Source organism: Calonectris borealis, chromosome W, assembly GCF_964195595.1.
Source record: "Calonectris borealis chromosome W, bCalBor7.hap1.2, whole genome shotgun sequence".
NCBI lineage: Eukaryota > Metazoa > Chordata > Aves > Procellariiformes > Procellariidae > Calonectris > Calonectris borealis.
Genome location: NC_134351.1, coordinates 52,279,496 through 52,293,764, shown reverse-complemented (window position 1 = coordinate 52,293,764; position 14,269 = coordinate 52,279,496). Strand labels below are relative to the sequence as shown.

Sequence of the window (14,269 nt, the reverse complement as noted above, 5' to 3'; positions counted from 1 at the left end):
AAGGATCTATACAGTGTGAGGATGTCAGTAGACTGCATGAACATAAAGAAATTTACGTTCTTCAAAAAGTTGGTGTGTGTGTTTTTTTATTAAAAAAACTGATGTCCATGTATGAATAGTAATAAACTTATGGTTATTAAAACACTTCCCTTTGCATATCGCACATCAAGCATAGACTTGAGGTGCCTCACCAAATGATTAAAAAAAATGCTATCATAAACATTTACATAATTTTATTAAGTTCAGCCATCATATATGTGAATTAGAGAGCATCAAGAAAGGACACTACACTGCAGTATCTAAGTTTCAGTAGTATTCCCACTCAATTTAATATTCACAAATGCTTGAAAAATAGTCCTAATCTACCCTGCTTGTCCTATTGAAATCAATGGTTAAGTCGTCCCCTAGTAAAGCTGCACTACTGGTATTGACAGAACTTAGCCTGATCAAACAGTGCCCAGATTATTGTTATACATTTTAGTTATCCTACAGTTTACACAGGTTAAGAAAAAAAAAAAAGTCGGGCTAAACTTTCAATACTATTTTAGACAGACTATGCCTTGTAGGATAGTTATTTTTTTTAAAAGCAACAGTTTAATAATGCATAACAGGATTTATAATTTAATAGTGAACACGCATGCAGGGAATGTGCCAAAAAAAATTTACACATTTTTAACATTTTGCATACTTTCTGGACTCGCCAAGAGCAATTTTAGCCCCTAACATTAGAATGTAGACAAAAGTCAATGCACATTAGGATGTGGGCCCTTATTTAGCATCAACCACTATTAAGGGATTTTAATCTCTAGAAGTTCTACTAGCCCCACCTGGAAACACTACATCATCATGGACAAAACTGATTCAATTTGAGGGTTTTGCAGGATAACTGCAATTTAGTGAGGCCTTATTGCTCAGAATAGCAGAGGTTGTTTTCTTAACATAAGGAATATGAAAAGATATATTTATAACCATAGGAGAGCTCCAACTCAAGCAAACATGTATGGATGAATTGTGACTTATAGCTGAAGTACTAACTAAAATACTTCTGCTATAGTATCATAAAAACCACATTATAATTAGTACTCTCTTAGTGCTCTCTGGTCTAAAGTTCACATACAGCTAAGAGGTAATAGGTAAAAACAAGAGGAGTCCGCAAGTCTAAAATTTTTTCCTCCAAGCCCTTTACCTGATCAAGCTATATCTCATCAATTCAAATATCAATGTCACGATCGTGTAAAACCCAAGTAATTTTATCCATGAAAACTACATATTTGGTAGCATCTACAGTATTAATTACAAGCATCTCTTAGATTTTCAAGCTCTGTGCTTTAACTGATGTGTTATATAGTGTTGCACAATACTAGTTAAGATAAGCTGCACATAATAGAAATGCTAAAACATTTTCTATCAACAAAAAGTAAAATTCACATCTGAAAGTGTTATTAGATTAAAATTTTCAAATCTGCTTAGCTGCAATTGGAAAAATGAGATTCACCTTTAACTATAATTTCTGCGGTCTCAGTCAACCACTGAGGGAATTACTTTAAAACATTCAGATTTCAAGTACTTAAAAACTAAAATAATTTACCTGAAATTCTGGTACAGTAGACTTTGCAACAGCTTTCCTCTTCTTCTTGATTGCTTTTTTAGATATGGATTTTTTTCCTTGCAAGATTAAAAGAGAAAAGCTTTATAATGCTGTTTCTTGCCCTTCATTAATAAAACAATTACATACAGCCTTGAAAGTTACATTATAATTAATAGATGGCTGATAACAAGTCACATAAGCATAATGAATCAGAAACAGACTTAACCAAATCAAACATTAAACTATAAGCATCTGCAAATAGCAGCCCCCCCTTTCCTCTTTCAAAGAACAACCCCACTACAACCCCCTAAAATAAATACAATTATTGTAACATTACGTTAATTCGGGGGGGGGGGGGGTGTGGTGTGGTGTGTGGAATCATTCATGCTACTGTTCTGAGAGGAGCAAACTCCAGAACTTACTCCACAAATTTCAGAAATAATATAACTTACCTGTAAAATTTGTTCCCTGCAAAGTAATCTACACACTAGGCTCTGGAACCTCTGTAGATTATATTAAAATATATTCTCAAAGCAGAAGCAGTTTGCAGAAATCCCCACATGAATACACCAAAATTAACATGTGAAAGCAGATTACAGTTTCATCTTTTATAGCAGTCTGGTTTCAACTGTGGCAAAAATCAAACGTATCTGAAGAAAGCAAATGCCTTCTCATAAAGCAATTCCCACCCAACTGAACTATGTAATAATATAGATGTTTAAACAAAAAAAACCCACCACACTCCTTGAACCTAAGGTAATTGGTTTACTTCACAAAGTATCAGGGTTAATATATCACATATAACTTTTCAAAGTAGCTATGTCATACAGCTAGGAACAACAGGGGACTTCAGGAAAGTAGAATTTGACCTGTTTACAGAACTGCTTGGAAGAAATCCATTAGAGACAGTCCTGGAGAGAAGAGGGGTCCAGGAGAATTCACCAGTAAAGACTAAGTCAAGGAAGGCATTAAGTACCTCAGCCTTATTTGCATCTACTGTCACCAAATCACCTGGCCCATTCAACAACAAGCCCACATTTTCCTTGTTCAACTTTTTATTGCTAATGTAGCAGTAGAAGCTCTTCTTGTTGCCCTTGACTTCTCCTGCGAGCATCGCCTCCAGCTGAGTTTTGGCTTTCCTGAGAACATCCCTACATGCCTGGGCAGCATTTCTAAATTCCTCCTTTGTAGCCTGTCCCTGGCCTCTTTTTGCATTGGAGCTCTACCAGGAGTTCCCTGCTTAGCCAAACTGGTCTCCTGGTACATCTACTTGTCTTCCCAAGTATTGTGATGGACCATTTTTTTTCTTGGAGAATGCTGTCCTTAGAGACCTGCCAACTTTCCTGAACTCCTTTGCCTTTCAGAGCTGCTTCCCATGGGATCCTACCTAGTAGTTCCCTGAATAAGCTGAAATCTGCTCCCCTGAAGGCCTGGGTCTGTACTGTGCTACTCTTTCCTCATTCCCTCAGGATCTTGAACTCCACTGTTTCATGGCCACTACAGCCAAAGCTACCATTGATGACCACATTCCCCAACCTGTTCTTCCTTGTTAGTGAACAGCAGATCCAGCTGTGTGTTACCCCTGTTTGGTACATCCAATGCCTGTATCAAGAAGTTAATCCCTAACACCCTCCAGAAACCTTCCTGACTGCTTGTATGCCTCCATGTTGCCTTTCCAGCAGATGTCAGAGAGGTTAAAGTCCCCCTAAGAACCAGGATCTGTGATATAGAGACTTCTTCCAGTTGCTTAAAGAATGCTTCGTTCACTTCCTCACCCTAATTAGATGGTCTGTAGCAAACTTCCACCATGATGTCATCCTTACTGGCCTCATCTCTGATCCTGAATCACAAGTTCTCAGTCAGACTGCAATCCAGCCCACAGAAGGGCTCCATACATCCAAGCTGCTCCTTCACATAAAGGGCAACCCCCCTCATCTTCCTTGCCTGTCTTCCTGCTTGTTTCCCAGGCTGCGTGCATTTGAGTGCATACATTTGAGGTGGGTGCCCCTTTAGCCTGTTTTATCATTCCTGGCATCTCCCTTGTTTCCATCATCCTGCACCCTTTCCTTTTGGCCAGCACCCACCACTTCCTCACTTGACTGTGGGTTGTGTCATCTCCCTGTTCCGTCATTCCTAATTTAAAGCTCTCCTCACCAGGGTTGGCCAGCCTGTTGGCAAAGATGCTCTTGCCCCACTGTCAGGTGGATCCCATCTCTCTCTAGTAGTCCTCAGAGTGATGATTGTAAAAGCTAAATCCCTGTTGACTACACCATCTGCGTGACCAGGTGTTGACCTGCAGGATCCATCCACTCCTTCCCAAGCCCTTCCCTTTCATCAGCAGGACCAAGGAGTACTATAGCAATAGAATTTATAATCTCACTATTAAAAAAAAAGTTAGCCTCTTGTTCCCCACTAATTAAAAAAATAATACTGTTTATATTCTCCAGGTTTTAAAGGTTTTTTTTCTTTGACAGCTTTTCAGGAAAATTCCTTAAAGACATGCTTTGATGCATTGCAGCTCTCAGGAACAGTGCGCCTATGCCCAATTTCCAAACTGAGCAAGTAAATAATCTTTAACACAAAAATATTCAAATTCACTTACGCTTAGGATATTTCAGGTTGGAAGGAGCCTCAGGAGGTCTCTCTCTCCACAATGATGTGGTAAGTTAATGATAAAAAACCCTCCTCACCAAAATAAATTAATTTCTCAGACTGAAAAAAAAATATCCAAAGAGTCATGAGTTTGAAATATTTGAGGCCACTTTCTTAAATAGCTACAGCTATATAACAGCTGTGGTTGTTAGACCCACCTCCCTGATGTATTACAAGCATCTTACCTATCCAGCAGTAGCTACAACACTGAAAATAACATTCTGGAGGACCAGGAGCTATTTAGATTAAAATTAATAAATATTAATAAATTTAAACTTATTTTTATCTCAGTTTCCACTCTAGGACAACATTTGCAGTGATAAAAGTTAAACCTTTTTTTTTAAATTAAAATCCAGATACAAACAATACCTGCTTAAAAAAATACACACACACTTGCTCTATTTCCACTGGCCAAGTAGAATTTTCAAACCAACAATTTCACTGTATATAGAAGACTATTTTGTATTTAAATATATATACACAACATAACTATATTAAAGGAATGCTATTTTGTTGCAAAGTGAAATGTTCAAAAGCTAGAAAATGCCATACTATATTACTCCTATGTAACCTGTGGTGTGTTAACGTTGGCTGGCTGCCAGGTGCCCACCAAGCTCCCCTCTCACTCCCCCTTCTCAAAAGGGACGGAAGGAGAAAATAAGACAAAAAAAGCTCAGGGGTCAAGATAAAGACAGGGAGATCACTCACCAATTACCATCACAGGCAAAACAGACTCCAGAGAAGATTAATTTAACTTATTGCCATTGAAAAATAGAGTAGGATGGTGAGAAACAAAGACAAAACTAAAACCACCTTCCCCCCCCACCCCGATTCTTCCCAGGCTCAACTTCACTCCTTTCTTCCCAACTCTTCTACCTCCTCCTCCTGGTGAGCAGCACAGGAGGGATGGGGAACGGGGTCAGTTCATAACACTTCATGTCTGCCACTCCTTCCTCCTCACACTGTTCCCCTGCTTCAGTGTGGGGTCCCTACTATGGGAGACAGTCCTTCACAAACTGCTCCAACGTGGGTCCTTTCCATGGGATACAGTCCATCAGGAACAGGCTGCTCCAGCATGGGTCCCCCACAGGCCACAGTTCCTGCCAGAAGCCTGCTCCAGTGTGAGCTCCTCTCCATGGACTGCAGCTTCCTTCATGGCATATCCACCTGCTCTGGTGTAGGGTCCTCCATGGGCTACAGGGTGGATATCTGCTCTAGCATAGTCCTCCATGGGCTACAGGGGGACAACCTGCTTCATAGTGGTCTTCTCCACAGGTTGCAGGGGAATCTCTGCTCTGGTGCCTCGAGCACCTCCTCCTCCTTCTTCACTGACCTTTGTGTTTGCAGGATTGTTTCTCACGCTTTTTTTTTTTTTCCCCCTCTTCCCTCCTCTCTCTCACAATTGCCATGCAGCATTTTTTACCCTTTCTTAAATATGTTATCAGAGAGGCACCAACAGCATCGCTGATTGGCTCAGCTTCAATCAGCTGTGGGTCCATTGCAGCACCAGCTAGAATCAGCTGCGTCCAGCACAGAAGCCACCCCTGCAGCCCCCCCTGCCAAAACCTTGCCATGTAAACCTAATACAACAGTATTACAGTATCCTGAAAGTAAACCTGCTGCTGCTTCCATAAATGCCATGTTTGAAACACTCAATTAAAACATAACATATATCTTGGCCCATGCTTCAACAAGATGGAAGATCCAGCTTTAGGGTGCTTCATGCTAAATCAAAAATGCTTCAGTCACATGATAATTTGTACTGGTTTAGCACTTTGTAACTTTACTAATTTCAAAATTGTAAAAAAAATTTTTTTTAAGATAACTTTATCCTGGAAAACTTGCTGGATCAGGTATAACTCATCTGTACCACTCTTAAGTTATAACAATATCTAGTTGAGCCGTATCTGTAATTAAAAAAATACCACTCTCAGAAAGTCTGTATTAAGTGGTCTGGCTAATTTAGCAGAAATGTGATCGTGGGCCTGTGGTCAAATCTGTACTGCTAGGCAATTAAGATTACACAGTTCTACTAGTAAAATCATGACCTCACATGATTTACTCTACATTTCTCTGCAACTAGCATGAGGTAATACTGTCAGAAAGGGGACAAATATTTCCACAATTGCTACAAGTTAAACTATGCTTTCTGAAACAGATTAATTGTCCTAGATACTTTTTGTAACAAAATCTCTCCCAATTAATTATGTTCTCTCTGGGTAAAGTCTGCACATGAATCATGGTTCAATCAACTGATGAGCCTGTTTTATATGCTTGTATTATGGAATAGGAAACTTACATTAAAATTAACATCAGAAACATGTAATACAATAACGCTGTCCCAGTTCAAAGTAAAATGTGACCTATTCAGCCAAGAACAATTTCTAACACACTAAAAAAAAACCAAAACAAAACCCCAACATTTCCCTTATTTTTAGTGCAATAAACAAAAAATCAACTTACCAGATTTGTGCTCGTGTTTCGCTGTCTTTTTGATTATAAGCAACTTGTTCTGCTTCTCAGGTTTATAAGATTTGAATGGATGAGGATGAATCTCATGCTTTTTTTGCAAGTCATCAAGTTTTCTTTGTAGATTTTCATTTAAAGCATCTTTCAATTTCTTTTTTTTCTTTTTCTTCTTTTTTGCCAGCATTTTAGTAAGTTTTAGTTTCTTATTATTTTGCAATGAGTTCTCCAATACTGTTTCTTTAGCAATTTTGTGGCAAGTCATGTCTGGATTGTCATTATGACTGTCATTGACATGCATTTGGCAGGTTTTCAGGGTATTCTCTTTTGACAGGCTGGGCTCAGTTTTTACTATGCAAGTTTCATCACAGTTCTCCCCATTTTCTACAACCCTAATTTCTCCTGTGCTAAGTAGTTCTCCAAAGCCAACAATCTCTCCTGAATGAATTGTTTTCACCAAGTTCTCTTTATAACAACCAGTTTTTATGATGTCATAGACTCTTTGAGATTTTATTTCATAGTTAAGTTTTATTTTTTCTGAGGTGTCACTAAAGCCATCCAAGTGATTTTTTTTTCCTGGACAGCAAACACTGTAATTAACATTTTTCCCTGGTTCTGTGTTGGCATGAGGTAGCAGCTCTTCTCTGCTATCAGATGCAACTTCCTCATTGCTTTTGTTTACAGGGTCACATTTTACTTTCTCCAATTTAATTTGTGGTACTTTTTTTACTTTGATGGCATGAGTTGGAAATTCTGGGGCCTGAAGAGGTTTTTGCCTGTAAATCCGAACATCTGCACCACAGAACTGTGGAAAATGAACATAAGCATTCTCCAAGTAGTCATAACCAAGGATTACTTCTCTGCATTCATGGATGGGCTGACCTAGCACAGCATCCTGGACATCTTTTTGTGTTTCATAAACAAAGTCACAGAGACCTTTTAGCAGCCACACTTTTTGGTAGAATGGAAGCTCATGAAATGGTTTTTCTTCCAAAGGATTAACTTCTCCAAGGACTTCAAAAAACTGGGGACATAGCCCAAGTTTTTCAGCACAGCCATTGGGGTTGTCAGTTTGCCCTACAACAGTATACCACTGCTGTACTTTCTGTCTAAGTGCTGCTTCCCAAGTCCCATAAGGAAGGATTGGTTTTCGATGCAAGGTAGATCTGCGATGAGGAGGACTTAACAAAGAAGTCATTATTTTAGATAAAAAAGCACTACATTGAGGCATCAGAAGACAACGCTCCAATTCATAGAACACTATTTCAGGTAAGTTTAAAATCTGTTGAGCTAAACAGAGGAAATGACCAATAGCTGGAATTTCCCACATTGTCTCCATTCTTGTAGGTGCTGCTTGAGCTAAAAGCGACTTTTCCCATTCTTCTATTTCTTTCCGACTAGCTGCTTCTGCTTCTTTTCTTTCTTGCTCTCTCAGCCTATTCAAATGAAAAAAGTTTGAAAATTCAGATACTAGATATACTAAAAGAAATAGCAAAGGGAAATTAAAACTATGGTATGGCGAACATACATATTTCAAAGTAACAAAATAGCACATAAATTATTATATAATTTGTCTTTATTTTGGATTATAGAGTGGGTCTAAAATCACTGCTACAAAATGAGAAGTTAAAGTCCCTTATTTCTCATCACCACTAGTTCTAAAACAGAAGAACAACTTAGCAAATAGCAACAGTTTGGGTGTTCTTTTTGGGGGGAGGGGAATATATTTCCCCTCTCTCTTTTTTGGCACTTTCAATATTTCTACTGTCCTGTATCAGCAGACTATGTACTTGATCATCAATCACCCAAATAAAATCTCTTAAAACAAATACCTAGTGAAGTCTTACTTTCAAATGATTGTACTATGGCTTGTGACACCAACCTTCTAACTTCCTACTTTGGTACACAAATACACATGCCTAACTATAAGCATCTCACATATACATAAGTACTTCCTTTTCCCCACAGACGTGTTACTAATCAATGTGTAGTGATGGTCAAAAAGGAAGCAAATATTAAGATGCATGAAGAATGTGATGGAAAAATAATAAATAGAATAGAATAGACTATTTCAGTCGGAAGGGACCTACAACAATCATCTAGTCCAACTGCCTGAACAATTCAAGGCTGAACAAAAGTTAAAGCATGGTATTAAGGGCATTGTCCAAATGCCTCTTAAACACTGACAGGCTTGGGGCATCGACCACCTCTCTAGGAAGCCTGTCCCAGTGTTTGACCACCCTCTTGGTAAAGAAATGCTTCCTAATGTCCAGTCTAAAGAAATAAGTCTCAAAATAAAGTGTCATTACGTTAATAAATAGTATGCCCTCACCTGGAACACTGTATTCAGTTCTGGTCCCCCTATCTAAAAAAAAAATAATAAAATGATAGAGCAAAAGTAGTGGGTATTCAGAGACATGTCAAGAATCCCGTAAAAACCTTCCACAGAGAGGCTGAGAAATCTGGGACTTCAGACAAAGCACTAATAAGAGGGAACATGACAGAAGTATACAAAACATTAAAAGATGGACAAGGTACTTTACTTACTTTTTTCATAGTACAGTGAAATTCAAAGACAACAAGTTTGGGAGGAAAAAAAATGCTTTTACTTTATATAATCACCTTTAGCTTAGTTACTAGCAAATTTATTAGCACACAAGATATGTTAGGTAAGTTTCAAAGTGAATAATTGGACTTTTGCACGAATAATACAAATAAAATGTGTGTATGAATAATAAGAATATCTAGTGTTACATTGGTAAGAGAGGGGTTTTATTTTATGTTTGAATGATGTACAAACATTTTCATCTCGGGGCACAAAGTAGACTCTAAAAGATAGAATTACGATAAAATTGTCTCTACAGGAAGATTTTTCCAGGTTTATTTCAATTTTTTTTATTTTTTCCCTTTGAAGCTTCTAGTACTGACCATTGTTGGAAAAAAGATATGGGATATACAAATCACAGATGTGGCCTAGTACTGGAATTTACATGACCTTATTTTCAAACTGCTATGCCCAAATTCTTCCTCTTCACCACGGTTGTGGTGGATTGGCCCTGGCTAGCAGCAAAACTCCCACCCAGCCTCTTGCTCAATCCCCACCCTCCTCAGCAGGATAGAAGGAGAAAATAGGAAGAACAGGAGAGCAAGACTCACGGGTCAAGATAAAGACAGGAAGATTGCTTACCAGTTACTGTCACGGGCAAAACAGACTTGACTTGGGGAAAATTAACTTAATTGACTGCCAATTAATATAATACAAATATTCAAGTACTGATTCAGATATTGGGAAACAACAAAAAAAAACATAACAGAAAAAAGAAACAAACATTTACACACTTAGGAAAAACACCTTTCCTCCTCCTTTCCCAGGTTCAACTTCCCTCTCAGGCTCAACTTCACTCCAAGCACATCTCCTCCCCGCCTTGTTATCCACGCAGGTTACACTCAGTCCCTTCAGTGAGGCAACAAGTGGCACAGGGCATGGGGGAAGGGCTGCGGTCAGGATGTAGAGGTTTCTCTCTGCTGCACCTTTCTTCTCACTCTCCCTCTGCTCCAACATGGGTTCTCCATGGGCTACAATTCCTTTGGGAATATCCATCTGCTCCAGTGTGGGTTCTCAACAGGCTGCAGGGAATATCTGCTCTGCCGTGGAGCACGTCCTCCTCCTCTGACTTTGGTATTCCCTCTGCTGTTTCTTACTTTATTTGTTCCCTCTTCCTCTGCCTGACTGGTGTTTTCTCCCCTTTCTTAAATATGTTTTCACAGAGGCACCACCAATTCCTCTGATTAGCTCAGCTTTGGCCTGCAATGGGTCTGTTGCCGAGCTGGCTGGAACCAGCTCTGTCCGGCACAGGGCAGCTCCTTACCTCTTCTTGCCACCCCTGTAGCCCCCCCGCTACCAAAACCTTGTCACGTGCACACAATACAACAGTGCTTCATTTTTTTCCCCAAGAAAAAGATAAATCAAAAACTAATTACTTAATTTGTGGATGCACTGTATTGAAGTCCTGGGTTCATAAGTAAACTCAGGACCAGGAACAATGCTGTGAACTGGGGGGCCCAAACTGGACAAGAAAGATATTGATAAACTTGAGCAAGTCCAGTGGAGAGGCACCCAGATGGTCAAGGGGCTGGAGCACATGCCCTATGAGGAGAGGCCTAGAGAAGAGTAGGCTTTAGGGGGACCTAACAGCAGCCTTTCAATATGTATGAGGAGGCCCATCAAGACAACAGAGTTAGGCTCTTCATAGTGATGCACAGCAGCAGGACAAGAGACGACAGGCATAAGTTGAAACAAGAGAAGTTCAGACCAGATCTACGGAGAAACTTTTTTACCATGAGAATAGTCAAGCATTGGAACAGGTTGCCAAGAGAGGTTATGCAGTGTCCATCCTTGGAGATTTTCAAGACCAGACTGGATAAAGCCCTGCTGAGTAACTTGGTATGACCTCATAGCTGACCCTGCTTTGAGCAGGAGGTTGGACTAGAGACCTCCTGAAGTCCCTTTCAACCTGAATGATTCTGTGATAATTTTTATTCTCCTAAAGAAGATGCTTTAGAGAAACATGAAGACAAGATTATTAAAAACAATTCCTCCCACCCCCAGTTTTTTTCCTATTACCTCTTTTCCTCCTTTGCTCTCAGCTGTTCTTCCTGCCTCAGAACCTGAGCCATTATGGACTCAAAGACACCTGTTGTCAAGCCTACTAAAGTACGAGGTGTGGAACGACGTCTTGTTGAAGTGCGTGCCCTTCCCATCTCATCTTCCAGCCCATAGCACCCTCTTGATGTTACAGCTATTGTTGTTTTTGCTCTCAAATGCCTAGAAGGAAAAAGCAAGTCAATTCACAATTACAATGTTCCTGACGAGCAGCAGTTTGACACCTATGCTTCCAAACACAGAATAATCACATTAATAATTGTTTTTTTCCTGAGCAGAAGTGCCATGATAAGAATTGCCAATTTTTTCAGCTCTAAAATATAGGTTCCCTTACAAAAGTTTAAATTTAGAAGCGATCAACTGACAATTAAAGACATGAACTATTAAAAATGGTGAATATTTAACTCAAAGAAGTAACTGAATATTATTTGGAGAATAATTTAGAAAAAACTAATTGCTGACATAAATAGCTAACCAAGTTAGATTTGACTCAAGTCAGACATGGATTCACAAGGTAAGGAAACCCTTGTTATCCCTCATCTTATCTGTTGCAGTACAGGGAAACATGACTAGTATTGGAACTCTGTTAGAGCTGTTTCCTTACCTTGTCAGCAATTACTCCTTTAAGTCAGTAGTTCCCAATCTTTTTTTAAACCAAACTTCACTTGAGAACACTGGCAATGTTCGTGCCCCATAGGGTTCAGCTCTTTCCCCTCTACCCCAAACCTGTTGCTATGCAAAAAACAGTTTCAAAAGGCGTAGTGTTGATGCACCAAGCCAGAATGCACCAAGCCAGAATGCATGTACTACAGCTTATTCAACTGGGTTCCGCACCTCACTTCTTAAGCATTCCCACTAGATGAGCAAGGTCCATCTCACCAGCAGGCAGCACTGCTCTGTGTCACTAACAAGTTTGAGAACAGTGGATATATTTAACTTCACGTATTCATTAACACCTACCCCCCCTTCCCCCATACAACTTGCAGCTTTGATAAACAAAATACAAAGCTCCTTCCACAGAAGGCTGATAGACCTTTCAGGGTAAGAAGCACCTCACAGTTTTCTAATAAGAAAACTCATACCTGAGTTGTGACTCAAGTTGGGCCTTTCACATTATATCTGAAAGTTTTCCATTCTCCACTTGTCTTGGCCAAAGAATAAATTGCTACCAGGGACTTGTATTTACCCATACCATAGTTTTCATTTTGCCTTTTGAGATTATAATGAGCATGGGCCAAGGACTGTCTTCCCTTTTTATATCATCATCAAGTACTATGCTGACATTTAATAGCAGTATCAAACAAGGCAGTTTGGGCTCCATATTTCATTTAAATTACAGATAAGATGGATATCACTGTAACATAACACTGTACAAATCATATGAGATATCATTTACTTTTAACAGACAAGGTTGTCAATTTAAAAGAGACATTCTATAGAAGTTGGGCAGATTTATTGACTTACACCAGCAAAAAATAAGGGAAACAGTTAAATTTATCATTACATCCAAACAAGCGCTCATATATGTCATGGGAGGCCTCTGTCAGAAGCAAAATCTCTAGCCAGGAACTGATAAGCCTTTTTTCATTTTGGTATTTAGTATTCAGGTCAAATACACACTCCCAACTCTGGTTTACATAAATAGCACCTGCCAGAGCCTCTGAACACAATCCTTTGTTACACCTACCGGGACAGCAGTGCCAGCTTCTGTTCCAGCATCACCTCTAGCTTCTGGGCCTGCTTGGATAGCCAGTGATCCACACCATGAAGCCGGTAACACATCTCCAGCATCAGCCGGAAGTCAGCCACAAAATCCGTTATCCCTGTGTACTGCCCACTGGAAAATTTCTCTTCCATCTTCAGTAGCCACATTCCAGCTGATTGCTGAAAGGAGCGACTGCTGCCATAACCTGACTGGGATGCACCTCCTCCTTCATCCCTGATGGATGCCTGATCTGCGAGCGGCTTCAGGAAAGGTGCTGTCAGTGGACGATGCTTCTCCAGAAGAAACTCGCACAGTATGCGGTACCCTTGCTGCAACTCCGGACTTAGATTCTGCTCCCAGGGACAGCTGCTGTTCTTGCCTCCCACATCATCATCATTATCCTCATCCTGCTGATGATCCTCCTCCCTCTCTGGAGGGCCGCTGGCTAGGGCTGGATCCTTTGAAACCGCTCTGTCTGGAGCAACGGGCGGCAGCTTCCCCACAGCCCCCATGGGCTGTGCCAGGTCCATTTCTCTCACCCCGGGTATGCATGCACACATACTGTACCGCTCCTGAAGGGGGCACTCAGCCCAGGAATTAAGCTCTTCAGCATCGGCTAAAGCCCTCTCTACTCCCCCTCTCACCAAGCCGGGAAACCGAGATCGAGTTCACCTATGTACACAAGTCAGTCTCTCAGCACGCTCCCTCCGACGTCCTCACCCTTACCCTAAAGTGGGAAGAGGAACATTAACTTCTCTGAAGCAACAGGAGAGTAGGCGGCCATGGCTACTGAGTGACCCGTCCCTCCTCAGCGTTAGTGCAAGCTTCCTCACTGGGGTCTGTCCCGGTCCGAGTCAGCCACGTAAAATGGGCTCGACTGAACCTGCACACAGCTCTGCCTGCACACCTCCTCCCATCGGCACTGAGTGAAGGCTACTGCTTCTGCTGTGCCTACTCCGGAAGTAGCTCCCTGTCCCTTGTCCTCAGGTACCGCCCTCTTCACGGGGCATTCAAGCGTCATCACCTCCTCCCCCCACACACACACATCCCTCCCTTCTCAGGAGAGGGACGAAGAAAGCACCGGCTAGCGTTCAATCCAGCTCCTCTGGCTTCTCCCACTACCTGCAGCGGGCAAGAGGACCCCGCCAGCTGCTTCCTGCCATCCAGAAACTGCCCCTGCTTGCGTGTGTCATCC

The 14,269-nt window shown here is 40.8% G+C and overlaps 1 protein-coding gene across 2 annotated transcripts in view; it reads right to left on the bottom strand.

The window, feature by feature from the left end:
* LOC142074718 (putative bromodomain-containing protein 10) overlaps nt 1-13,996 on the bottom strand; it is a 31,657-nt gene extending 17,661 nt beyond the window's left edge. For both annotated transcript variants that reach the window (XR_012670678.1, XM_075135545.1), the window contains exons 1-4: nt 13,057-13,996; nt 11,331-11,531; nt 6,704-8,142; nt 1,589-1,665 (exon numbers count right to left, since the gene is read on the bottom strand). Coding sequence is in view for 1 of the 2 variants with exons in the window: in XM_075135545.1 (XP_074991646.1) it covers nt 1,589-1,665; nt 6,704-8,142; nt 11,331-11,531; nt 13,057-13,634 (2,295 nt within the window). In the remaining variant the exon portion in view is untranslated. The remainder of the gene's footprint in view (nt 1-1,588; nt 1,666-6,703; nt 8,143-11,330; nt 11,532-13,056) is intronic.
* Between the last annotated feature and the right edge of the window lie 273 nt (nt 13,997-14,269).